This window comes from Petromyzon marinus, chromosome 3, assembly GCF_048934315.1.
Source record: "Petromyzon marinus isolate PM22_M1 ecotype Great Lakes invasive population chromosome 3, UKy_Petmar_22M1.pri1.0, whole genome shotgun sequence".
In the NCBI taxonomy this organism is placed as follows: Eukaryota; Metazoa; Chordata; class Hyperoartia; order Petromyzontiformes; family Petromyzontidae; genus Petromyzon; species Petromyzon marinus.
This window is the reverse complement of record NC_133669.1, coordinates 10,107,900-10,135,302: the sequence shown is the minus strand read 5'-3', so window position 1 is coordinate 10,135,302 and position 27,403 is coordinate 10,107,900. Positions and strand designations below refer to the sequence as shown.

The following is a 27,403-nucleotide window of genomic DNA, read 5'->3' as shown; positions in this document are numbered from 1 at the left end:
CATGGAAATATAGGATAACATTATATGTAGGATTATGGAGATGCATCCTTTGTACTCGGCGGTAGGAGTGACTTACGCCAATTAGCCCGACTGCAAGCCAACGGAGCAGCGTTCCTGAATAAAATATCGAGCGTGAGAAATGAAACCTTGGTTACACGGCGAGTTTGCACAACGAATGCAGGCGCACACAACGGCCTTTGACGTCACCAAGGCGCCTGTGACGTCACCACGGCGCCTGTGCCAGGCTAGGTGTACTTTTAGGCCACGTGAAGTGTCGGAAGGTTCGCCGGCAGGAGGCCACGGGACAAACCCACGTTCGATGCGTGGGTTGGCTGACTGAAATGGCTGGCACACACGAAGACAAAGATCCCCCGTATAGCCTTCAACAGACTGTTGGGTCAAGTGATATCCAGAGAGGCATGGCGCACGACGGGGTGGGCGACTAAAACCACCCCTGGCCGCCTTTGTCTCCCCCGGGGTTTATTTTTACACACCGCACCAGGTACTCATTCAAGGCCGAGTAAATCGAGCGGAGGACCAGCACTGGTTTGGTCATGAGCGGGAATTTGATTTGGAGTCGCAGGTTTTGTAGCGCATTGCATTGCCCACTACACTATCGCTCCCCCACGCACACACGCATGCACACGCTTACATGCGCGCGCACACACGCACACAAATACGCACACATGCATGCAGTGAAACGCATACATACAATGCACATGAACACATGCTAAATACACAGGCACGCACAAAATAAAGAGACGTACAGCGAGCACAATCGCGCGCACACAAAGATCCCCCGTATAACCTACACATCATGTTGCACAAATGCTGTTAGCGAGGAATTAGTGTATAGGCCAGCAACAGCACACAACGAGGAGTTGGTGTGAGCAAAAACCACTCCCGGCCGCATTTGTTTCCCGCAATGGGGTGCTCATTTGAGGCCGAGTGGACATAACGGAGGACCCAAGCACGTGTCCAGATATTCGTCACTGATTTGGGCCGCGAGGACGGGAATCGATCTCGGGTCGCTGGGTTCGCCGTGCAGTGCGCTGCTTGACTAACCACTGCGCCACCGCTCCCCCCAACCGCACGCGCGCGTGCACTCACGACAAATGAACGGTCAAGGATCTTTCACTCGAACATGCGCGCGTGCGCTCAGAGACAGACAGAGAGCGGGGAGAGAGCAGGGAGGGAGACAAACACAGCCACCAATTACTCACACGTGCCAATTAGAGGCACAGAGATAGAGAGAGAGGAGCGAGCTGGCATTCAATTCGAGAGGTGGGAACCAGGGAGATCGAAATGAGGGAGACAGGCAATGAGGCACTGAGGCGAGGAGACGGGAAGAGACAGGTGAGTCGCAGAGAGACTCAATTATACAGCTATCGATAATTGGAGAGAGAGAGAGGGACACAATGAGGTATTATGGAACGCAGAGAGAGTGAGACACAGCGACGCGCAGTTAGGGAAAGTGGGACAGCGGAGACGTGGAGTGTGGCAGCCACAGAGGAGAACAGAGGGACGAGAGGGAGAGATAAGGCAGCGATGGGAGGAGATATAAAGGAGACAAGAGTGAGGGGAAGAGAGAAGGACAGTGACAGAGGCAGGGAGAGTGGACAGGAGGGGAGAGGCAGGGAGAGAGATAGAGGCAGTGAAAGCAGAGGGAGGGAGAAGCGAGCCAGGGATAGGAGTGGGGAGGCGAAAAAAAAGAGGAGAGGGAGGGGAGAGGAGAGGGGGAGGGAGGGAGGGAGAGGGGAGGAGAGGCACGGAACGAGAGGCATAGAGGGGAGGAAGGGGAGAGGGATTCAGAGAAGAGGGAGAGAGGGTGGCGACCAGAGAATCCTCCAACGCGATATTTTATTACGAGGCGGCCATCGCCAGGTCAGGTGAGAGAGTGTTGATGATGGTGATGGCGATGTTGTCGACGATGTTAATGATGACGGCGGTGTCGATGTGATGGTGCACGTTGACGACAATAACGGTGAAGATGGTGACGTACAGTAGTGATATTGTAATGATGGTGGTCCTGGCCGTGGTGGCTGGGGTGGTGATGTTGCTGCTGGGGCTGATGATGATGACGACGGTGTTGGTGTTGGTAATGATTGATGTTGTTGGTGGTGGTGATGATGGTGGTTGGCGATCGTTGACCCTCGGATTGAACAGCATGCAGTGTCCGGGAATATTTACGGGGAATTCTGCGCAGGGAATTTGCAAGCACACAAATCATCTGCGCGAGTCTTCGACCACATCATCATGAGCAGCAGCAGCAACATCAGCAGTAGCATCATCGTCTCTCGTATTAAATCACCATAATCATTATCTTCATCATCTTTATAATCTTAACTATCCGTCATAATAATCATCTCCACTATCCATAAGACCATCACGGCATTATCGCCGCTGCTGGTAATGACCACGACCATCATCATGAGCAATATCATGATCACAGTCATCATAAATTATAATATACCGCACCCGCATCATCTGTACACACTCCCATGATTATCAACACTTTTGTTATCATCAATCGTTATCATTACCATAATTAAAATAATAAGCATGCCTCTCCTCGTGCATCTCCAAATAGATGCTGACTGTCAGGGCATCATATCAGCCTTCTATGATTACAATCTCTGTAAATCTTCGACTTCATGCATCCTTTGTCTCCTCATATATCGAACTCCCATCTCTCAACGCATCTCCCACCACCCTCCTCCTCTTCTTCCCTTCCTCTCAGTCCACATTCATCTCAGTGCGCATGCCCCAATCTATCAAAACGTTAAAGCCAGGGATTCATTGCTGACGTTTTACTTTCCGGAACTATGTAAGGCTGACTTGGAGTGCGTAAGGCACTACCACTCTAGGAGAACGTTCAGATAACCATACTCGTCATATATTATTGTACCATACATCCCCGTAATCACATGCACAAGTTTATAAATCGCGTGAAAAAACGATTCCCAGAACAGCTGTCCAGATCGTTGCGGCTGAAATAAAGCAATGCAGGTTATATCAAGCATGAGCAGAACTGTTTTGTGTCTCCACTATATAAATGAGTATTATTGTTCATGATTCTATTGGCTTTCCAGAGCAATATCAATGTTTCCATGAAAAATAATCTGCTGTTTATCTCGATGAGCAGTTAATGTATATTTGTATCTGGGTGCTTTGAGTGCTCATCTCTGTGACGCTAAATGAGTATCTCTATGGATATTAATGTATGAGAACATCTATGAGCGTCTATCTCGGTGAATCTCTGTGTATACACTTGTCCAGGGTTAGGAACAGGGGTTTCAATCATCGACTTTCATATATACCACGGTGGCTAGGAGATGTTAACTACCTCGCTTGGTACACAGGAGGTTGTGGGTTCGATCCCAACCCTAACGCCTGTATATTTTGAGTTCGCGTGTTCTCTCCGTAGTCACGTTGATTTTTTCTTCGGGTCCTCTGGTTTTTCCCTCTACATTTAGAAACATGCGTTTAGAGTATTTGGCTGCTACAAATGTCCACACGATAAGCCACTTGGGCTATAATTTGTGGCCAGATCGCTTCTGAAAAAAGAGCGATATAGCTCAGTGGCCTTTACCTGTTAAAATAATAAAAAAAAATAGTTTAGACTCTGGAAAAGAGGAGCTGAAAACCAAATATCATACTGCTTTGGTCTTTATAGACTATGAAAAAGCATTGTTGGCATTAGTCATCTAAATCCAGGCACCAAGACAAACGTGTTTATTCGGGTTGTGTTTTTAAACATACACATTCACGCCGATGTAGCAGAGGCATTGAGGCTGCATCGAGCATCAAAGCTCGTAGGGGAAGAGGAGTCCGCCGTGAAGAAACGCTATCGCTAAAAATTATTCAACGGTGACATTTGAATAACTTTAAGAAAAAAAACTGGACTGGAGAAATAAAGGCATGCACATCAACGGTGAAAATATCAATCGTGTCACATTTTCTGATGCCAGCCTTTTATAACCAAAAGAATTAGGATACATTTTTTTTTCAACATTTAGTATGGAAGACCATGAGAGACCTTGAGTGTTCATACTGTAACAGTTCCAATCCTGTCATCTTAAGGGCGACCACCACTTGTGACTTACCAGTTATCAATCCCATTTATCCTGCTCCCATGCTCCCACCGTTTATTGTTTGACATCTTCAGTCACTGTTACTGCTCTATTATCTGTTTTCCATTCTCAGCCTTTTCCACGTGGGTTATACAGAGTTCTATGTAGTCGAGCTTCTTGCTTGGGATTCTAATCATCTGCGTCACTCCTTTTCTTCATCTCATCATCTGATGCTGCCACGTTGACGGTGGTGCACGACCACATACAACTACAACAATAACAAAAACACTCAAACACATTCCTTGTCAATAACGCTGTGGCCTTGAAAAGGATAAGTACACGATAGGTGACATTTCGGCCAATGGACCTTCTCTATCGCACATGGGGGTCATGACGATGGTTTGTCGATCGGTGATTTGCCACTTGTTCCCTGGGGTTTAACTATGCTCGCTACTTTCAGTGCGCTATACATTACAATACGGCTTACTTAATTATTTACAGTGGTGACATCCACTTAATCATTTTGCTTCTCTGGGGACTGGAATATAAAATCAGTCTAAATCCTCCTCTCCCTCCCTGAGCTATTCTTTAATGTCCACTGCCTTGCTGCCGTTGCCTCTCATGAATTATGTCCTAGTTTTTTGGAATGTCCAAGTGTAACTGATATTGCATCAGCCTGTGTCCACTACTTGTCTTGATTTTTCCGAGGACAGGGATATCCCTGCCATTCCTGTGATTGTTTGTAATGTCTGTAATAATCAAGATATATTATTCTCTCTGGTTCTTCACTCCGATGCTCAATTTGGCGAGCATCTTCTCATCACTCTTCCATTCAACTTACCGTTGCACTCTCCTTTGATTCTTCTCATGAATGCGAATTGCGGAGCAGCTGTGCAAGTCGCTGTCTGTTGTGAATCCAGCTGCTGTATTCCTGGGCACGAACGAGTGAATCCCAATCAACCCCCGTGCCCTCGGAGAGCGCTCGCAGTGGACACGAGTTCACCCCCACGTGGTCCATCTGAGCTCCATCCAGGCCAAAAATCCTGCTTGGCTTCCGAGATCTAACGAGACCGGGCACATTACGAGTGGTTCGGTCACAACACTCGATAGCAATGATATCGTGGAGCAGCAGCGACGCGGCAGCACTTAACGAATTGCATTGTGAACTGAACCAGTAAACATGGAATATCGGGCCAACGCTGGCATGTGGTTGGGAACCGTTCGCCTCCAACAAATGGGCCAACGATCCATGTTTACCGGGGTCACGATCTTTGCATCATGCTGTTGCACGAGTACGTTTGCCCTCATTTAAAAATCAGGTCAATTTCCTCGTACACTCGGTGCACTTTTACATCTTCGTAGTTGTTTTGTCGCTTGGTAAATCTCACGCCTGCACAGGTACGTAAATACCCACGCAGTCCACCATGCACCCACGCACACATCGCAGGCTGGGTCAACCTGGGAGCGGCTGAGCCCCACTGCATTCTGGATCCCGGTGAAGTTGCACCGCTTGTGCCCTCGATAGCTTCACCATTAAAAATAATAATACATCTGTTCATCTCTTGAGAGTGTATGATAAACTACGAGTCTTTATGTCGAGACATGCGCATGCGTGCTCACCTCTCCGTGTCTCACGCTGTCCCCCAGGATGACTTTGCTGGCCTTTCTCCTGTGCCTTGCACTCGCGATGCGGGCACACGCAAGGTGAGTTGACGGTGTCGATGAGCGACACTCTGATTCTTAAACTCTTTAGGATGACAACCCCCCTCCTCTCCCTCCCTCCCTCCCCACCAACTTACCACTCTCTACCAAGTCCACAATACACAGGGAGATCGCATGCTGGGCATGCTGCTGTTAGCGAGGCACTTGTTTCACTTTATTAGACTTTTTTAACTAGCAACACGGTGCTGACGTCTCCTGCGCACAACTGAAATTTTCCCTGCATGTTATCCACATCACAGAATGTGTCCCCATGCAAGGTTTTCACAGGGAGGGAGCACTCCCCATGGGTTTAAGACCACTGGTGTACACTTTGGTTATGAGTGATGTTCCGTGTGTGATGGTCAATGATGTTCTGTGTGTAATGTTCGCTGAGTGATGTTCGGTGTGATGTTGGGTGTTTCGATGGTGTGATGTTCAGTGTGTGATGTTTGCTGCATGATGATTGCTGTGATATTGGATGATGATGGTGTTATGTACTCTGTGTGATGTTTGATTATGTGATGGTGATGTCAGTGATGGAGGGGATGCCCAGGACAAAATCACGGTTTTCACAAAAATCCTCGATGGACTCCTCAAAGGATACGACAATCGTCTGAGACCCGGCCTCGGTGGTAAACAAAACCATCACCAACCACAACCACCAATGGCACAACCAAAACAACAACCACCACACCCAACTACAACCACCAATATGAACCATAGCGCCAAATACCGCGACAACCTCAATCACCAATAACCACAGCCACCAATGCTAGCCACACCACAATCAACAATCTTGGCCACAACTATATCCATTACAACCTTCAATTTCATAAACATAACAACCACAATAGTTACAACCACCGTGACCCCTGACCGTGTCTCCCCTGTTCCCGCAGATGGGGTCACGGAGGTAAAGACGAACGTCTACGTAACGAGTTTCGGACCGGTGTCCGACACGGACATGGTGAGCACCATCGACACCATCAACGCCAGGCACCACCATCACCATTATCACTATTACCATCACCACCAGCATCACTGTCATCACTATCATCACTGTCACCAGCACCACCATCAGTATCACCACGCCCCAGTATTTTAACCGTATCCCCGTGTGCACACAGGAGTATACGGTGGACGTATTCTTCAGACAGACCTGGAAAGATGAGCGCCTCAAGTTCACCGGTAGGAGGTCATGCATGGTTTTGGGCGCACAGTTGTGTGCGTGCTTACATGCGTGTGCATGGGCATGCGAGAATGTACGTGCGTGTGTGTGTACGTGTGTGTGAACATGTGTGGGGAACGTGGTGCTGGCCAGCCTCAAATTATTACCTGGTTCGATGCACAATCATCGACCCTGGGGAGGCGAAAGCAGCCAAGTTGTGGTGCTGGCCACCCACCCCCGTCACGTGCTGTGCCGACATTTATAGGTGCTCGCAAACAGCACTTGCCCCAACAGTCTGTTAAAGGCCATGGAAGGGGGACAGTGGGAGGGGGGGGTGAATGCAGAATCTATTCCCTTGTACTTTTGTGTGCACCCAGGCCCCATGAAAATGCTGCCCGTCAACAACATGATGGCCTCGCGCATCTGGACGCCCGACACGTTCTTCCACAATGGCAAGAAGTCGGTGGCTCACAACATCACGACTCCCAACAAGCTGGTCCGCATCATGGAAGACGGCACACTGCTCTACACCATGAGGCACGCGCGCACCCTCGTACGCACGCCCACACCGCGCGCTCGTTGCACATCGTCGTCTGCGCCGAGGGTAGAACGTGCACACGAATCGGAGTGTACTACCCCGCCGCGATGCATTGGTTCACAAGCAGCGCGGTCATGAACGACAACAATTGAAAATAAGGTGAAAAGCGCGCAAACAGAAGTGCGGAGAAATACGTGCGCTCAGAAGCGCACCGAGAGATGGAGTGAGGAAACACGTGGATTAGAGAGAATTATGCAGGTTAATGACATCATTCGACCTATTAATAAGAGTGCGGGGCTTGGGCAGAATGCATAATGGCAGGAAGGGATGAAGGGCGATGGTCAAGAATGATAACAGAGCAGGGAGCCTAGAAATGGAACCACACACAACATACACATTCGTATATCACGCATACACACCTTTATACCAAACACACTTCCACCACGTGCATTCCATTCACATTCCACACGCACATACAAGTAACAAATAAAAAGACAAACACACACACACCCTCATAACTACCTCACAAATGCCACCACCGCGTCCACACATCCATTACGATGCCAAGATGTCGCAATGATCTTGCCATGTTACTGTTGAGGCACTGGCGATGGCAATGCTACTGTGGTAAGGTTGGTGCTTCGGTGGTCTTGTGATGGCGACGTAAATGGTCCTGTGATGGTGACGGTCATGCGATGGTGGTGCAACATTTACGTGATGGGGATGGCGCGGTGATGTTGATGTGATTGTGGTGTAATGGTGGCTGTGATGGTCATGTGATCATGTTCAGGCTCACCGTTCACGCCGAGTGTCCCATGTCCCTCACCGACTTCCCGATGGACATGCACGTGTGCCCACTCAAGTTTGGGAGCTGTGAGCTACAACAACAACCACAACCACCACAACAACAACCACCAACTCAACCACGACAATCACAACCGAGAGAATTACATACTCCACAGCCAGAACTACCAGAATCACTACAACTACAAAAATAACCACAACCACCACAATCACGACAATAACCACAATCGCCACAACAACCGCATGCACCATGACAGCAAACACAATGAAATAAACATAACCTTTACCATCACAACAAACACAACAACAATAACCACAATCAATAACCCTTACCATCAAAAACATAACCATGCCCATTATAACTACCACACCCTAATCACTGCAACCATCACATGCACAACAACCCCATCGCTTACCATAACCATCATCATCTTCCACAACCACAACAATTATTACAATTACACTATCACCAAGCATGATCACCACTTTTATATATGTGTGTTAAACTTCTTCCGCACCGTACTTAGCCAATCGTAGCTAAACGGAGGCTGCGAATACCAACACTGGTGTGGAGCAGTTTGTCACCGTGTGGCGTGGTGCAGCAGTGTGGTCTGTCACGGTGTGGTGAGGTGTGGCGTGGTGCAGCAGTGTGGCCTGTCACGGTGTGGTGAGGTGTGGCGTGGTGCAGCAGTGTGGCCTGTCACGGTGTGGTGAGGTGTGGCGTGGTGCAGCAGTGTGGCCTGTCACGGTGTGGTGAGGTGTGGCGTGGTGCAGCAGTGTGGTCTGTCACGGTGTGGTGAGGTGTGGCGTGGTGCAGCAGTGTGGTCTGTCACGGTGTGGTGAGGTGTGGCGTGGTGCAGCAGTGTGGCCTGTCACGGTGTGGTGAGGTGTGGCGTGGTGCAGCAGTGTGGCCTGTCACGGTGTGGTGAGGTGTGGCGTGGTGCAGCAGTGTGGTCTGTCACGGTGTGGTGAGGTGTGGCGTGGTGCAGCAGTGTGGTCTGTCACGGTGTGGTGAGGTGTGGCGTGGTGCAGCAGTGTGGTCTGTCACGGTGTGGTGAGGTGTGGCGTGGTGCAGCAGTGTGGCCTGTCACGGTGTGGTGAGGTGTGGCGTGGTGCAGCAGTGTGGCCTGTCACGGTGTGGTGAGGTGTGGCGTGGTGCAGCAGTGTGGTCTGTCACGGTGTGGTGAGGTGTGGCGTGGTGCAGCAGTGTGGTCTGTCACGGTGTGGTGAGGTGTGGCGTGGTGCAGCAGTGTGGTCTGTCACGGTGTGGTGAGGTGTGGCGTGGTGCAGCAGTGTGGTCTGTCACGGTGTGGTGAGGTGTGGCGTGGTGCAGCAGTGTGGTCTGTCACGGTGTGGTGAGGTGTGGCGTGGTGCAGCAGTGTGGTCTGTCACGGTGTGGTGAGGTGTGGCGTGGTGCAGCAGTGTGGTCTGTCAAGGTGTGGTGAGGTGTGGCGTGGTGCAGCAGTGTGGTCTGTCACGGTGTGGTGAGGTGTGGCGTGGTGCAGCAGTGTGGCCTGTCACGGTGTGGTGAGGTGTGGCGTGGTGCAGCAGTGTGGTCTGTCACGGTGTGGTGAGGTGTGGCGTGGTGCAGCAGTGTGGCCTGTCACGGTGTGGTGAGGTGTGGCGTGGTGCAGCAGTGTGGTCTGTCAAGGTGTGGTGAGGTGTGGCGTGGTGCAGCAGTGTGGTCTGTCACGGTGTGGTGAGGTGTGGCGTGGTGCAGCAGTGTGGCCTGTCACGGTGTGGTGAGGTGTGACGTGGTGCAGCAGTGTGGTCTGTCACGGTGTGGTGAGGTGTGGAGTGGTGCAGCAGTGTGGCCTGTCACGGTGTGGTGAGGTGTGGCGTGGTGCAGCAGTGTGGCCTGTCACGGTGTGGTGAGGTGTGGCGTGGTGCAGCAGTGTGGTCTGTCACGGTGTGGTGAGGTGTGGCGTGGTGCAGCAGTGTGGTCTGTCACGGTGTGGTGAGGTGTGGCGTGGTGCAGCAGTGTGGTCTGTCACGGTGTGGTGAGGTGTGGCGTGGTGCAGCAGTGTGGCCTGTCACGGTGTGGTGAGGTGTGGCGTGGTGCAGCAGTGTGGTCTGTCACGGTGTGGTGAGGTGTGGCGTGGTGCAGCAGTGTGGCCTGTCACGGTGTGGTGAGGTGTGGCGTGGTGCAGCAGTGTGGTCTGTCACGGTGTGGTGAGGTGTGGCGTGGTGCAGCAGTGTGGTCTGTCACGGTGTGGTGAGGTGTGGCGTGGTGCAGCAGTGTGGCCTGTCACGGTGTGGTGAGGTGTGGCGTGGTGCAGCAGTGTGGCCTGTCAAGGTGTGGTGAGGTGTGGCGTGGTGCAGCAGTGTGGCCTGTCACGGTGTGGTGAGGTGTGGCGTGGTGCAGCAGTGTGGCCTATCACGGTGTGGTGAGGTGTGACGTGGTGCAGCAGTGTGGTCTGTCACGGTGTGGTGAGGTGTGGCGTGGTGCAGCAGTGTGGTCTGTCACGGTGTGGTGAGGTGTGGCGTGGTGCAGCAGTGTGGCCTGTCACGGTGTGGTGAGGTGTGGCGTGGTGCAGCAGTGTGGCCTATCACGGTGTGGTGAGGTGTGGCGTGGTGCAGCAGTGTGGTCTGTCACGGTGTGGTGAGGTGTGGCGTGGTGCAGCAGTGTGGTCTGTCACGGTGTGGTGAGGTGTGGCGTGGTGCAGCAGTGTGGTCTGTCACGGTGTGGTGAGGTGTGGCGTGGTGCAGCAGTGTGGCCTGTCACGGTGTGGTGAGGTGTGGCGTGGTGCAGCAGTGTGGTCTGTCACGGTGTGGTGAGGTGTGGCGTGGTGCAGCAGTGTGGCAGATTCAAGGTGTGGTGAGGTGTGGCGTGGTGCAGCAGTGTGGTCTGTCACGGTGTGGTGAGGTGTGGCGTGGTGCAGCAGTGTGGCCTGTCACGGTGTGGTGAGGTGTGGCGTGGTGCAGCAGTGTGGTCTGTCACGGTGTGGTGAGGTGTGGCGTGGTGCAGCAGTGTGGCCTGTCACGGTGTGGTGAGGTGTGGCGTGGTGCAGCAGTGTGGCCTGTCACGGTGTGGTGAGGTGTGGCGTGGTGCAGCAGTGTGGTCTGTCACGGTGTGGTGAGGTGTGGCGTGGTGCAGCAGTGTGGTCTGTCACGGTGTGGTGAGGTGTGGCGTGGTGCAGCAGTGTGGCAGATTCAAGGTGTGGTGAGGTGTGGCGTGGTGCAGCAGTGTGGTCTGTCACGGTGTGGTGAGGTGTGGCGTGGTGCAGCAGTGTGGTCTGTCACGGTGTGGTGAGGTGTGGCGTGGTGCAGCAGTGTGGTCTGTCACGGTGTGGTGAGGTGTGGCGTGGTGCAGCAGTGTGGTCTGTCACGGTGTGGTGAGGTGTGGCGTGGTGCAGCAGTGTGGCCTGTCACGGTGTGGTGAGGTGTGGCGTGGTGCAGCAGTGTGGCCTGTCACGGTGTGGTGAGGTGTGGCGTGGTGCAGCAGTGTGGTCTGTCACGGTGTGGTGAGGTGTGGCGTGGTGCAGCAGTGTGGCCTGTCAAGGTGTGGTGAGGTGTGGCGTGGTGCAGCAGTGTGGTCTGTCACGGTGTGGTGAGGTGTGGCGTGGTGCAGCAGTGTGGCCTATCACGGTGTGGTGAGGTGTGGCGTGGTGCAGCAGTGTGGCCTGTCACGGTGTGGTGAGGTGTGGCGTGGTGCAGCAGTGTGGCCTGTCACGGTGTGGTGAGGTGTGGGGGAGGTTGATCGCGACGCGGTCTGGTTTGACGTGGCTCTGCCGAGGTGACGGTCTCGTGCAGTCTGTCAAGGTGCGAGTGGTGCGATTGCGGACTGTCATGGTGCGGTGCGGTAGATGCGTACCCAATCTCGGAGGTGCGCTACGAGTGGACCAATGGCAGCAACAACTCGGTGAACGTGGCGTCCGATGGCTCCCGGCTCAACCAGTACCACCTCTACAAGCAGACGGTCGGCAACGAGACCAAGAGGACGAGCACAGGTCCGCAGTACGGAGACGGCACTGGAGGGGGGGGGGACATGGGGGAAACCGGTGGAACAAAGGGGGGGGGGGACACGAGGCAGACAGGGGTACTAGGGATCACACCGGGGTACTTGGGCCTGGGGACAAGCAGTTTGTTTGTTTACATTGTCCACACTGCATTGTTTTTGCATCTTGTACTTAGTCTGCAATCAATTCCCGACTGCGCTATTCTCTTGTTCTGGAACCTTGGGGATGCGCTGCATGGGAGGTGCGGTATAAATAAAACGACGATTACAGAACAGAGGGGACACACTGGTGCAATGGAGCACAAAAGACACTTGAGGCAACACACAGGGGAAAAAGCAGTGATGCACGGGCACACACACACACGCAAAGACTCCCAGCGACATGGGGAGACGCATGGTGACGCTGATGGGTGTGGGGGCGTGCAATAATTTTTATCATCTCGTTTAGATTCCCTCTTCATTTCTTGTTTCGTTTGTAAAATTGCATTTGCTCTGTTAGCCTGAACGTAACACGAACGTATAATTTGCACACGTAACAAACAAACAATCAACACAAGATTCTCATGCACGCGATTCTCATACGTGCACCCCGCGGGCCTTAGGAATCGATATTGCATTGCTAAAACGGTGCAACGTTAGATGCCGAGTGTGTGCGGTGTCTGTGCGCAGGTGAGTACACGGTCATGGTCATCGACTTCCACTTGCAGCGGAAGATTGGGTACTTTGTCATCCAGACGTACCTGCCCTGCATCATGACAGTCATTCTGTCCCAGGTGTGCTCCACACCGCAACACGACGGCTCAGGCAATGCACCGAGCACGCCATGGGTTCGCCTAGGGCTTCATTTCTCACCGGTTATTTTTCCGAGTTCGCTAGGACACTTGGGCAGGCACGCGACTAGTATCCACAGCCATAACAAGAGATCTACTCAATGTTGGTGTGCCAGATTCGGAATTAGATTGTGGGTCATCAATTCAAACAGACCTGGCTGAAATGAAGCACTGGGTGTAGCCCTGATGTTGGCGACACCACGGTATCCAGCGTCTAGATTATGGTACATGCCACGCCAAGGGACGCACATCTATGGCTCATGCAACACCAACATACCATGGTATACATCACAAAAAGCATGCCTCAATACCCATGTCAGGCCACCTACTCTGTGGGTCTGGCAGGCCCCCCCCCCCCCCACCTAATATCTTATTGTATTCATCCAATGTTGTTTTCATCCACATTACTTCTGTATGAACAATTTATTGAATACTTAGCCAAATGAGGCTCTTAAATATCACAATCTACAAGAGATGCATTTAACAGATCTACAAGGCGGCAACGACAGTTTGTGTAGGCAGTCCGGTAACACAGATGTTGCAGCCCAAATATCACAACCTACATTTAGAAGAAAAAAAAAACAGGGCCTTGTTATCACGGCCAACAGTGCAAACCCGTTCGGGATTTATCACAGCGTAGCTCAAAGTGAAAAGAAAAAGAACTCAAGTCCCGTGGAGCAGCAGCCGGCAGAGCGGGGAATGAGTGGAGCAGTGGGTCCAGCGAGCGGCGCCGAGCCCCACTCGCTCGCCTGCTGCTCCGACCCGCCGTCTTTTATATCACCCAACAATTTATCTTCTTTTCTCGAGCGTACGGCAATAGCCTTCTCCGCAGCGGCACCACCCATTACGTGCATTCGCGCGACCTCAAAACGCAACGAATACCGCCACCGTCATCCAAGCGAAATGGAACGGCGTTAACCCCCAATGATGATGCCCGCCCTTTGGTGTGGCCCAACCTGCGGCCGATTTTTTTCTATTTCTCACATTGCCAGCCTCGCCCACGGCTCCCTTCCTCCGCGAGTGAGTTAGTGAGGATGCTACAGGTACCGGTTGGGTGGCAATCGCCCAGCCAATTTTACTTTCCGTCGCCCAGTCCACCGCTTATCGCTCCTCACTTTCACCGTGGCGACGTTGGGTCCCTGCCGCCGAGGGAAGTCAATGCCAGTTTGACGTTCAGAAAAAAAAAAACACCCGGGGTTAGAAATGTGATAACGGAGCGAGCTTTTGGCGTGGCTTCGTGGTTATTAACAGTGGCTTAGAGTAGTCGGTGCCAAGCCTTTTTGTGCCCTTGATGGCCCAAGTGGAAAATCGATGTTGCTACAGTGCAAATTCCCCGATGCGTTATTCAGTCACTCAATTTGAAACTGATTAAGGTAGACGAGTTGAACGATGCTGAAACCTTCCCCCCCAGCCATATGAAAGCAAAAGTAAATTGCCGAGCTGCTCACACAAAGCGTTAATCCCACATGGAAGTAGTTTGCGGGATTTGCATACGTGACGGGAAAGTTTTTACCCCATCATATTCTTTCATAACGACCACACGTAAGACCGTTTCAGATGCATCAGTCGCGACGGTGAAACCCTCATTTAAAAAACGCTCCTGCACCATTCTGCTTTTCAACTATTCAAACACACCATTTGTTTCCTTGGCCAAAATGGCATGAAATATCAAAGTGTATTTGCTCTATCGACAAAATGCAATTTTTTTTTATGGTTGTTCTATCTTGGTTGTGAGTGCTCTTTTGCACGTAGGTTTTGAGACATCTTGTGACCTAAATCTGCCCCTGTCCTAGCACATGACCCAAAAACTCAGTCTTAGTGAAACCTATCTGGTATTCTGTCAGCCTTGTTAAATTGTATTGCCTGAGTCGTCAGAGAACCTGAGAAAGTATCGTCAAATGTTTCTCCCACGTGTCTATGTGGACACACGGGAGGATGCACTCCGAGATGCCCTGGTGGGAAGGGCACTCTATCAAAAAGAACATATTATAATCATTTTTACTATATTATTGTGATCAGCGGTATGTGGTATGTCCCCGATGAGCATCATCACCATCAGTTGACTAAAGTCAGCTGGAGCTTTCACCATTCTAAACGGCATCATTTGTGAGTTGGTAGCAAACGCAGTTTGTCGTGAAGGCTTCCAAAAGTCAGTCTCCTTTGGCAACATGGCTTTCCTGAGATCTGCAATCACCCAGACAATGCCCACGACACCAGACACACTGCGGTGTACACCAGGCTCCAGACATCATCACACATCACTCCTCACTCCACAGCACACTATTTTAGCCATTACACGATATCCCACCGTGCATTGCACATCAAAGACAAAGATCCCCTGCATAGCCTTAACAGACTGTTGGGGCAAGTGGTGTTAGTGAGCACCTATAAAGGTCAGCACAGTACATGAGGGGGTGGGTGGCCAGCACCACGCCTTACCGCCTTTGTCTCCCTAGTGGTGATGTTTACACACCCCGCCAGGTACACATTTGAGGCTGAGTCGACCTAGGGGAGGCCCAGGAGGATCGTTACAAATAATCGTCAGTGATGGTGGCCATGAGCGGGAATCTAACTCGGGTCGCCGAGTTTGTAGCACAGCGCGCTAACCACTACACTACAGCTCCCCACATTGCACACCACACCACACACAATGCTACTCTCAACATACTACACAAAACTACACTACACCCTACACTACACACGTGGTTTGTGCCCTGAACAGGGTAGGGATATTACGAGGCTTCAGTTGTATATATGTGTGTGTGTGCACGTGTACCTGTTTGCATGTGCATGTGTCTGCATACATGTATTTGTGTTCATATTTTTACATGTATATATTTGCCTGTGCGTATATATGTCTGTGCATACACGTGTAGTGAGTCCTACTGAGTCGCAGACGTTCTTTAGAGGCAACACTTTTATTGTAACATCAACATGTTAACACAAAGGGGTAACTGCCCCTTCACCAGATACAGCCTAGGGTGGTGACCACCCAGCTAACTACTCTATACGTAGCAGTTACAGCTACGAAGGGTCAGACCCTCACTCGGGTCCCCGACCACGTGTTGATGCCTCGTAGAGCTTCGAGCTTGTAGACGTGGAGCTTCCAGCTTGTAGACGTGGAGCTTCCAGCTTGTGGACGTGGAGCTTCCAGCTTGTAGAACGAAGAACCCCGGTCACTCCCAGGGACCCGCCTTATATCCCCCTGGGTCGGGGCGCTCCGCCCTTGGCCCCGCCCGCCTTCCAGCTCCCTCTCGATCCCTCTCGAGCGCTCTCCCCGGACACGTGATCGCCCCCTAGCCCCCCCACCTGGGGCCTTCTCTGTGGACACTCCGGATCACGTGTCTACGGGGTCAACCCTGCATCTGGACACTCTCCCGCTCCCCCTTGTGGGAGCCCGCACTACACGCGATGCGTGGTGCCCGCGCTATCCCAGCTCTCACCAAGCGCCGCTAGGGCTGGTACTACACCCGCCCACGGGGTGTACGCGATGACGGTGCATCGCACGCCGTGCTGTGCTAGAGCCAGCCCCACACAGCAACCCACACGGTGCTGTCCACGACGTAGGAACGCCACGGCCCTCCTGGGCCGGCACCATACATTGACATCCCCGATGTCACTACACATACATGCATGTAACTGTATGTATATTTATATCTGTTTGTGTGTGTTGTGCCTGAAGGTGTCATTTTGGCTCAACCGAGAATCCGTCCCAGCCAGAACGGTCTTTGGTGAGAATTCTTATACATACACACACATACATACATAGATCCCTCATATAGCTTACATCAGCTGTTGAGGAAAGTGCTGTTAGTGAGCACCTAATGAAGGTCGCCTTTATCTTCCCAGTGCTGATGTTTACACACCGTACCAGGTACTAATTTAGACCTGAGTTGACCTAGGGGAGGCTCCGTACCAATTCAGATATAACTTGCCTCTGATGTTTGCTTTAGCCCAGGAATTAAATAAGTTTGTCAGGTTCATAGCGAATCGTATGAACCAGTGCCCTAACACTCCTCAAATAGAGATACAGACATGCGTGGTCGCATGCACACAATCACATCCCTGTGTCCCTCCAGTTCCTCTGTCTCCACGTCTCCATCTCCATGTTCCTCATATCTCCGTATCCTCATCTTGTTTTTGTGTCTCCACTCCCCATGTATCACTGCATCCCCTACATCCATTCCCATTCCTCGATTTTCCTTTGGTGCCCCATGTCTCCCCCATCTTCTCCATATCTCTGTCTCTCCATGTCCCTGTATCTCCCCATCTCCCGATATCCTTCCTGTGTCCCCGCGATCCTCCGTATGCCTCCTTGTCTCCCTGCCCCTGTGTCTCCACATCTTCCCATGTCCTTCCCATGTCTCTCTGTGTGCCTCCGTGTCCCCCTGCCCTTGTGTCTCCATGTCTTCCCATGTCCTTCCCATGTCTCTCTGTGTGCCTCCGTGTCCCCCTGCCCTTGTGTCTCCGTGTCATCCCGTGTCCTTCCTGCGTGTCCCCGTGTCCAGGCGTGACGACGGTGCTGACGATGACGACGCTGAGCATCAGCGCGCGCTCGTCGCTGCCTAAGGTGGCGTACGCCACGGCCATGGATTGGTTCATCGCCGTGTGCTACGCCTTCGTCTTCTCAGCGCTCATCGAGTTCGCCACCGTCAACTACTTCACCAAGCGGGCCTGGGCCTGGGATGGAAAGCACGCGCCGCCTGCTAAGGTGATGCGCACCCACGACAACTGCCATAACTCAAAACAAGTCGTCAAAAAAAATCACGCATACACTTGGACTAAGTAACGTTTTACAAACATTCGTTTGTATGAAAACCGATGACGGGTTTCTGTCAGTGCAAACGCATGCCTGCAAATAGTTCTATTTGCTATGGTTTGTGTCTCAAGTCTTGGGCATTCCCTTGATCAATTTGGCTGGTTTTCAATAAGCCCATAAGTCCATAATAGCAACACAACTTGGTATTAAAGTTGTTGGTTCACTTTGCATCACCTATAAGAGAATTAAAATGACACCACTATAACACACATGTGACGGAAAGAGCAAATGCATAAATGCTATTAATCGTAGTTTGAAAGCGTTTAAAGCTGAAATGCTCAACCGCAAAACCTTGGAGAATTGCAGTGACCTTTTAGCCTTGTTCTAAAATAAAACTAAACAATTTTAATTTTACCAGGTAAGGCCTCTTACCCATATCGCTCTTTTTTCAGAAGCAACCTGGCCACAAATGATAGCTCAAGGAAGTGGCTTATCACGTGGAAATTTCTAGCAGCCAAATACTCTAAACGCATGTTGATTCGACTATAAAACAACCTCGCACACACTGCCCTCACCTCCCACCAACCGCGTCTGACCTTCGACTTTGCTCTCCGGGCCCTCCACTGGCTCCCAATCCCCATCAGAATCACATTCAAAATCGCCAGCCTCTGTTACACTGCCTGCAGTACCGGTTGCCTTCCATACCTCTCAGACCCCCTGACGCCCTGCTCCCAAACCACCACCAGAACTCTCCGCAGCTCTACCCAGGAGTTACTCTCGACACCGAGAGTCAGGACCACGATAGTCATGCGTCGTTTCTCTGTTGTCGGCCTGTAGGCTCTGCGCCTCAGGTTCGCTGCCTTTGGACAAGGGAAAACTGTGCACGTAACAAATTACCATTATTACTATTATTCGAAATGTGGAGGGAAAAAAACGGAGCATCGGGAGAAAAATCCACGCGATCACGGAGAGAACATGCAAACTCCAAAAATACAGGCGTCAGGGTCAGGATCAGGATCAGGATCGAACCCATGACCTCCTGTATACCAGGCGAGGTAGTTAACATCTCGCCACCATGGCACCCAGTAACAGAACTTGCATAGCACGTTCATAGTGTATAGCATAGTCACAACAGTAATCCCAACCCCAGCTCGGTCATAACCCCTAAATCACCCCTAATCTGTTAATTCCATACCTGATCCCAAGTAAATTTACCCGAATGTGCCCAATCTTTTCAGAACTCAAAAGCTAAGCAGCTTTATGCCTGGCTAGCCCTGGCATAGGAGACTACCCGGAAATACCAGGTGTGGAAGGATTGAGATGGCTAGGAGATGGCTAGGAGATAGCTAGGAGATGGCACGCAGAAATGGATACTTGAATACATCAGTGTTCTCCGGTTTCTTTCCGCATTCCAAAGAAAGTGAGTCTCAGTGAAGTTCTTTTAAGCAAACATATATATTTATACATGTACAGCCCTTTTGTCAATCCACTGCTGGATGAAGACCTCCGCAACACTGTGGGGGTCATGGGGGTTATTTGACCAGTGCGAGTTGAAGGTGGGGAGAATAGATGTACAATACAAGAATGGATTTTTATGCACTTGCCTCTGCCACCCACCACGTAACGCTATAACCTACAACACCTATTGTGCATGGTGATTGCCCATCCAAGCGCTATCCAGGCTCAAGGCCTGCTTGGCTTCTGAGATCTCACGAGCTTTGGTGCATTCCACGTGAATTGGTCATTGGCAATTTTGGTCACTTGGACATTATTTACAATTTACTTACTATTATTTTAACCGTAACATGATCGCCGGATTTGACATTCACCGTGCAGAAGAAGGAGCGCCCTCTGCCGCTGTCCATGGGACGCAAGCGTCACCACGCCATGATGCGTGCCCTGGAGGGGGGAGCCCCCCTCTACCCGCGCACCACTACGCTGGGTCACCAGTCCCGCGGCTCGCACTACCCGCACACCACAGCCCTTGGTGCCGTACTCACGGGCAAGGCGGCTATGCAGGTATGGCACACACCACTATACATCATACCACAGCAAACTACATGTCATGTCGCACGCCACGGTGCATCGTACGCCATAGAACCACGTGTCTCGCACGATCGTAGTACACCGCGACCTCATCACAACCCCGCTCGCTCAACCCCCCCCCCCCCCCACCTTCCCCTTTGCCGTTCAGGGGGTCACGGGGGGCTTCTCGTCAGGGGTTTACGCCCCCCCCCGCGAGGGCCAGGCCGTGCTCCGAGGCGTAGGCGGTGGGGTACCCCTGCACCTGGGCGGGGGGTGCGTGGCCGCCGAAGGTGGTGCCCACCCCCCCGTGATGCCGGCGTGCTCGACGCCGCGGCCCCTGCGCACCTACAACAGCGTGAGCCGCATCGACAAGCTGTCCCGCGTCGTCTTTCCCATCCTCTTCGCCATCTTTAACCTCGTCTACTGGGCCACCTACCTCAACCGCAAGAAGCAGCCCGGGTAGGGAGGGTAAAGGGGGCGTATGGCACCCCGCGCCGAGGGTGCGGAGGGACGTAGCGCACGCTGCCACACATGTCACAGATACAAAGTTTAGGATCATCCGAGGGAAAAAATGGATTTAGATTGATAACAAAAATGACTTTTGGCGGCACAAGAAGTGACATTACCTCCTGTGAGGCCACTGACATCCTTTTCCCACGTGACTTTACTTTTACCATATGTGGTGTTGCTTAACTTATGAACATATACAAATGTTTGAACTCAAATTATCATTCTGATGGAACTTTATGTTGAAAATTTGTATTCAATTATAAATATTTAATATTATTAATTTAAACCCGAAATTATAAAATAAAATCTGAAATAAAGTAAAAAAATCTGATAACCGAATAAATTAAATCCAAAACTCATCCCTAATAATCCATCAAGGGTTGGGAACCTTCTGCTGAGGGCCAGATAGACATTTTAATACCGTTTAGCGGCCGTACGTTAACACACACCTCACCTAATAACAATGAGACAAATAATACGTGTGTTGCCGAGTCTGAACGTGCTAAAGTGACTGAACGTGCAAAAATTATAAACACTGTGTTGCCAGGGATAAAACATTCCCCGCTAGTGGCTGATTAGTACGGCTAAACTTATTGCATTGACTGATAAATATTGTTTGCTAGTCGTTTCGAAGTGGTGCGCCTCACGTGGCCATGGCCCAAATAAAATGGAGTCGAGGCCTGTGCGTGGCCTGCGTGCCATAGGCTACCCAACTTTTTATATACATATGGTATGTACAGGATAACTTTGTAGGACCTGCATAGTTGTGACAACCTAGATTTTGGAAACTAATGCCCGTATATTTAGAATAAAAAAAGCTGCCGCCAAGCGCAAACAAAAGCAGAAGGAGACAAATTGGAGGTTGTATATTTCTCACAACGTGTTTCAACTGCCGGACTGCAGTACACACAGCCTCTGCAGTCTTCGTTAGGAGTTTTAGTTTCCTGCACAGTGCACTGACTGCAATTTAAATGTAATTAAAACTTTGTGCCCGTGGTACACCATGAGAAAGGGCCAAGAATAAAATGTTTGGAATCAGAAAAAAGAACGGGAAAGGGAAGAGATGCTGGGACGGAAGTCCTCAAGACGGACAAAGATGGGCACGGCTCGAGATGAGCAGCAGGAAGAAATAAGGAGCACCGGGCCAGAAGTGGAGAAGGCTTGACTGAGCCAAGATTTCAGGAATAAAAAGGGGAGGGAACAGAGGGAGAGAAAAGACGAATCAGAAGTGAGCTGCACGGAGTAGCATCTGTTTTCACAGGGGGCGGTGGAGGGGAGGGATTCAGTGGGGGTTGCCACACACAAGTCACATGATTTATGGGAGGCTTGAGCTTATTGAAAAATATAGTGGCCGATCACAGGGTGTAGCAATTGTCATGTGACAAGTAAAAAAAGGCACTCTCCATTTCCCCGTTTTTGGCCAATTGGAGAAAGTGACATCACTTGGCTGTGCCGTGAATGTCAAAAAGCAGGGGGTGATCTAATGTAAAACGTCAGCCGTCATTTATGCACTTCTGTTTCTGAAATGTTAATGTCTGAGATGCATATGTTGTTCATTTGAGCTTAGCAGCAACTTTTGAACACAAACTTAAAACCACGTCTGAAACTATTCTCTTATGTTTTAACAATGCAAATGTTCAATACATTCAAACATTTATTGGGTTTTTTTTTGTTGTTGGGAAAGTTTTGTTAGCTCGGGTGGACAGCACTGAATTTGGTGCATTCTGAAATGATGAGTATGGCAGAAAGCTTCGTGGGCGCAGTGGTTTAGCTGCAACCTAAGTGAGTGACGAGCACGAAAAGACAGTGTGGGCGAGAGTCTGGGGATAGGTAAGAAGGCAACATAAAACAGGGATGCAGGGACAGGGGAAGGGAAGGGGGATCACACAAGTGCAGCACAGTGTCTGTGGAGGTGAGGCATCGTTTGAGAAGACTTTGAGCAAAGTGCGACCAAGTTTAAGGAGACCGGCGGTGTTTGTGATGCTTAAGCGCACTGCTAGGCCTCTAACATTGCGAAACATTTGATGAATTTTCTTAAATGGGACTACAAAATTGCAATCAATATGCACACCAAGTTAAAGTGTAGAGGTAACGAATTGGGTGTTAAAAAACGTGTTTGTTATCCCACAACTTACGGAATATTTCACATGGTGCAACATTATTCGTTGTAAAGATACAATACTTTAAGACGCCATCGGGACTTTATGATCATACCCTATTATACAGGGAACACAATACGAGAGCTGGAATGTCCGATTCATTAAGTAACTGATTACTTTACCGATTATCGGTTCGATTATACGACTAATCGGATTACACGAAAAATAGTTGGGGGGGGGGGAAGTCTCACCTTTGTTCCCCCATGTGTGACGATGGACGAGAGGTGTTGGGCGGAGCTTTATGACAATTCAGCATAATCCTCCTTGTCATGCTGGGCCAGAGTAATCAACCACAAAAAAGTAGCAGTTCACCCACATGGACTTTTCAATCTCACGATTTGGCTGTCAAAATATGCACCGGGATCAAAATACTATGGTTGGAGAAGCATCTTCTTGGTGAGATTGTTTCCTTTCCCATAATTGGTGAGATACCAAGCCTAAATGCCAACGGTCACAATGAATGTTCACACAAAAGTTGGCGATTTGATCGACCAATTGTCCTCGCATCATAGACGTACATCACACACACATCCTGTATGCTTTGACATTATGGTGGGGCCAAGAAGCTGATGTCATGGGCCCTGGCCACCCACCCACAGATGACTCTGCAATTGGCCATTGATGCCTTTAGCATGGCAGTCATTGTACTTGCCTGGAACCAGAGGAACCCTGATTAAGATTTGCACAGGTGTTGCATACTGCAGACTGGCAGTGGGAAAATGTAATGTACGTTTAATATATGAGGGCACATTCCGCTTTTTTTGTATACACATCATTTTTACACATTCGAACAGATATTACACACGCTGTAACGCAGGATCATGGGAGGCTGATGCTATGCTCTCGAGGACAAACACACACATCGGCCACATATATACGTGTATATGCACACGCGTTACAGAATATATACAAAATACTTTCATACTTGTACATAATCCATGAACATTCATATATGTACGTGTACATCGAAAAATATTTACACACATACGTAATTCAGTGCGTAGCACCCACTAACAGAGGCGTTGACCAAATGTTAAATAATGTTGATAAAACAATAAAGTGGGGCGCATGCTAGGAATTGGACTGACAGAAAGAACAACGCGTGGATCAGGGAACAAAATGCAAATTTTAGACGTCATGTTGACTGTTAATATACAGTATATATGTGCAAAAAATACACGTAACATTTGAATACAAATATGCCCCCTTGCACCTATATCTGTGTATAAGCACTATATAATAGTATTAATAACTTTTTCTAGTTATACATTGATATGATTTATATACAACAGATACACACGTGTAATATGCAGACGGGCCGAATGCCCCACACATGCACGTTCATCGACATACATGCAGACACGCGTTAACGCAAAGATCCCCCGTATAACCTTAACAGACTGTTGGGGCAAGTGCTGTTCGCGAGCACCTATGAAGGCCGGCACGGCACACGAGAGGGTAGGTGGCCAGCACCACGCCCGGCCGCCTTTGTCTCCCTGTGTAAACATCGCACCAGCATATTATTTGAGGCCGAGTCGACCCAGATGAGGCCCAGATTATTGTCACTGGTGTTGGCCGTGAGCGGGAACTGAACTCAGGTCGCCAGGTTTCGCAGCGCAGTGCGCTAACCGCTACACTACCGTTCCCCCACATGCACATGCACTTGCACAGACACATACAACACCACTGCCACTCCTCGCCATTCGCCAATAAGTGACGGTGACGCAACCACGGCGCCTGTGCCAGGCCAGGTGCACTTTGAGGCCGCCACGTGAAGTGTCGAAGGCTCGCTGCTGATAGGTCACCGGACAGACCCAGCAGGTGCCATGGGTTGGGTGACTGAGATAACCGGTTGATGCACCCAGCTGTACCCCCTACTGTGCCAACTTGCTTTTTAGCCGCCTGGCGCTCCGCTCGTTGTTGTGAGTGTCGCTCCGCTGTCCTCCGTTGGTGCCTCCAACTGCCCAGTAGCGTCCTTCACGAGCCTCCTCAACAGAAGCCGATCTTGACACCACTGGTACCAGTCATCGGCAAGTCCACTGAGCTCCACATCCTCCCGTACCGCATCAGTCCATCTCATCTCCAGCCCGTGTCGTGCCCGTTTAACCCCCTCTATGCGGCCAAACAGAAGCTGCTTGGGCATGTAGTGGCTGGGCATGCGAGATACATGACCCAGCCAACGCAACCTTGCCTGTCGGAGGAGCTCACTTATGGGAATGTGTCCAGATCTGTCAAGGACTTGTGAGCTCCTCACACAATCCAGTCTAGTTAAACCCAGGATGGATCGAAGGCAGGCCAGCCTGGATATTTGTAACCTGCGCAGATGTTTCATTAGAGGGGTCCACGTGTGACAAGCATGACTTTGGCCGAGAAGACCCAAAGCTTCCTTTGGAGCGACAGACCAGGTAGCCTCCACACAGCATTACACAGCCGATTAAAAGATGCCGCCCAACTGATTCGAAGTGAGACCTCTGCTGGTCATAAGCACACTGTCCAGGCATGGGAAACTCCACTCCCTCGAAATCTGCTGCATCACCAATGGGGAGTTGAGGGGGTGGAATGTTTGATGGCATAAACAACCCAAGCAGGTGCTTAGTTTTGGTGGGGCTGATGGTAAGTCCCCACCTCTTAGCAGCAGCACCTCCAACTCCTCGTCTGAGCAGCAATCACCAGATCATCGGCATACAGAACATGGTTGACTAATAGGGAGCCATCCCTCGACCGCACTCGAGCATCGATCAGCCTCCCATTGTATTTGTACCAGAATTCCTCCGGTACAGTCATGGAAAGTTTATCGAACTACGTGGTCAAAGATGATGTGAAATGTGGGAGCCAGAGGATATCCCTGTCGCATCCCAAGGTGAACAGGAAATGGCTGACTCCTGGCCACGTAGCTTTACCCACGCCTCTCCACCACCCTGAAGGCCCTTAATGATTGTGAGCAGATAGACAGGGACTCCAAAAGCACACAAAACAGCCCAGGGTCCTGGCCTGTTGATGGTATCATAGGTCTTGATCAGGTCAATAAAACAGAGATGTAGGTCTTGTTCGAATATACACACACACATACATGCACAAACACGTGCGTATCTGTGGGAAGCAGTGGACCCGAGTGTGGAAACATTAGTTAGGTGTGGGAGACCTTGATTGGGGTTGGGATATCTGGGTTATACAGATAGGTGTGTAACGCCTGGGGTTAGGTGTGCAGACCTTCCACACCCACTCCTAGGGTGTGCGTTAGATGTGTAAGACCTGGGTGTGTGGCATGGGGGCATGGGTTAGGTGTTGGAGACCTGGATTAGGTGTGGGAGACTTAGGTTAGGGGTGAAAGGCCTTAGGTTGATATGGGGGGACACCTCGGTTAGGTTTGAGACTTCTGGGTTGGGTGCGAGAGATGATCTATGGCGTTGGGACACCCCAGTTATGTGCGGTGGACGTTGGTTGTCAGGAAGCTGGAATTTGTATAGTCTGGATATTGTCTGGATCACTCTTGACTACATCACTGTCTACTGCACTAACAATCTTAACTGCAATCTCTAAAAAATACATCTCATTGTGAACTAATTTGTATAAACTCCCAATCTTAATATGCACGACCATCTCAGTCCAGGTGACAAAATCTCAAGCTGAATCACGACTCCACAATAACCTCAGTTGCATCTCCCACCTCCACTGCACCCTCAATCACATTTACTGTTATTGTTATTCTTGAAAATTACGTTGATATTAATAGTCATAAAAGTATTACTTAAATAGTCGTATCCGTGACAAAAAATATATAAGTTAAGTTTGCAACTGAAAATATGCCATAGTGTGCGAGGCTGTGTGCGTGCGACTGTGTAGCATTGTTGAGTGAAATTGTGTGCGCGCGCGAGCGTGATTGTGCGTGTGACCACGTGTGCAAATCCACACGTAATTGCGCGTGTGCAAGACTGTGTGCGACCGAGCGCGTGTGTGCGAATATCTTTGGGTACAGGGTGGCCCAAAAGTTAATTTGCCGGTAACAGTGCATCCCTATGAACGGATAACTTATTTTGCACCGTATATAGCCAACCGTGCTCTCGGTAAACTTTCGGGTCACCCTATATTGTGCCACCATGCTTGCATGATGCGACTGTGCGTTTGTGCGCGTGCGCACGACCGTGCATTTTCCTGCATGAAAAGCACGTACCGAACGGGCTACCATCAACTCCTGTCAATTTGCCATCGTGTTGAATGCTGTCGGAATAAACGACATGGATTAACAATAATCGGACTCCATGTCATACTTGATATCGACAGCAGTTTCTCCCACGACCCTCCACGGTACAGCTTTCTGTGATCATCATCAGGTGTGTAGCGGCCTCATTTGCATATTATGAAACAAATATTGGTAATCATGAAAATGCAGACTGTGGACATGGGGGAGGTAGTTGCACAAGGGCAGACATTTTGTGAAACACTCTTTAAGTCTACAGGGCATGTGGGTGTCAGAAACCAACCACTTCGTGTACCCAGGTCTAGTCATCCACAATATCAGTCATCTGCATCCAGGAACCACACCTGTCAGTCACCTACACCCAAGGGGTCCTGGTGTAAAGAACGTGCGGTGTATCACCGTCCCCTCTCACTTCACGTCTCCGCGTGCCGATGGCGTGCTGCACACGCGCGTCTCCAACGATGTAGCCTGGGCATCTTGGTTTCTTACAAGTTTAAATGCACTCCCACCAAATCACAGCCAACCCACTGCAGAGCTCAACACCCCGCCCTTCACGAGTCCCAGCAATCTGCACTGCCAGAGCCCCCCAGCCAAACCGCAGTGCTCGACCACAACTTCCATTCACCCATCTTCGTAGCCCAGCACCTGGACTCTTCCAGCCCGTGGGCCCAAGGTACAGT

At 50.5% G+C, this 27,403-nt stretch overlaps 1 protein-coding gene across 3 annotated transcripts; it reads left to right on the top strand.

Moving 5' to 3' along the window:
• Positions 1-1,232: 1,232 nt before the first annotated feature.
• LOC116953341 (gamma-aminobutyric acid receptor subunit alpha-5) lies at positions 1,233-26,775 on the top strand. 3 transcript variants are annotated; one of them, XM_076073900.1, is made up of 13 exons: positions 1,233-1,356; positions 5,721-5,777; positions 6,309-6,406; positions 6,674-6,741; positions 6,902-6,962; positions 7,320-7,479; positions 8,271-8,353; positions 12,091-12,234; positions 12,912-13,015; positions 16,755-16,803; positions 17,581-17,783; positions 19,668-19,850; positions 20,026-26,775. In XM_076073900.1, the coding sequence occupies exons 2-13, from the start codon at positions 5,722-5,724 to the stop codon at positions 20,317-20,319; spliced, it is 1,503 nt and encodes a 500-aa protein (XP_075930015.1). In that variant the 5' UTR covers positions 1,233-1,356; position 5,721; the 3' UTR covers positions 20,320-26,775. The 3 variants fall into 3 exon arrangements, with proteins under 3 accessions (XP_075930015.1, XP_032829355.1, XP_032829364.1); XM_032973464.2 differs by lacking the exon at positions 1,233-1,356 and adding an exon at positions 1,707-1,889; XM_032973473.2 differs by lacking the exon at positions 1,233-1,356 and adding an exon at positions 1,758-1,884.
• The last annotated feature ends 628 nt before the right edge of the window (positions 26,776-27,403 follow it).

Bases quoted from the DNA above. Each gene is read 5' to 3' on its own strand.
- LOC116953341 (XM_076073900.1), top strand. From the start codon at position 5,722: ATGACTTTGCTGGCCTTTCTCCTGTGCCTTGCACTCGCGATGCGGGCA. The intron at 13,016-16,754 runs GTGTGCTCCACA...TTGTGCCTGAAG, and splicing joins TGACAGTCATTCTGTCCCAG to GTGTCATTTTGGCTCAACCG. The intron at 17,784-19,667 runs GTGATGCGCACC...TTCACCGTGCAG, and splicing joins AGCACGCGCCGCCTGCTAAG to AAGAAGGAGCGCCCTCTGCC.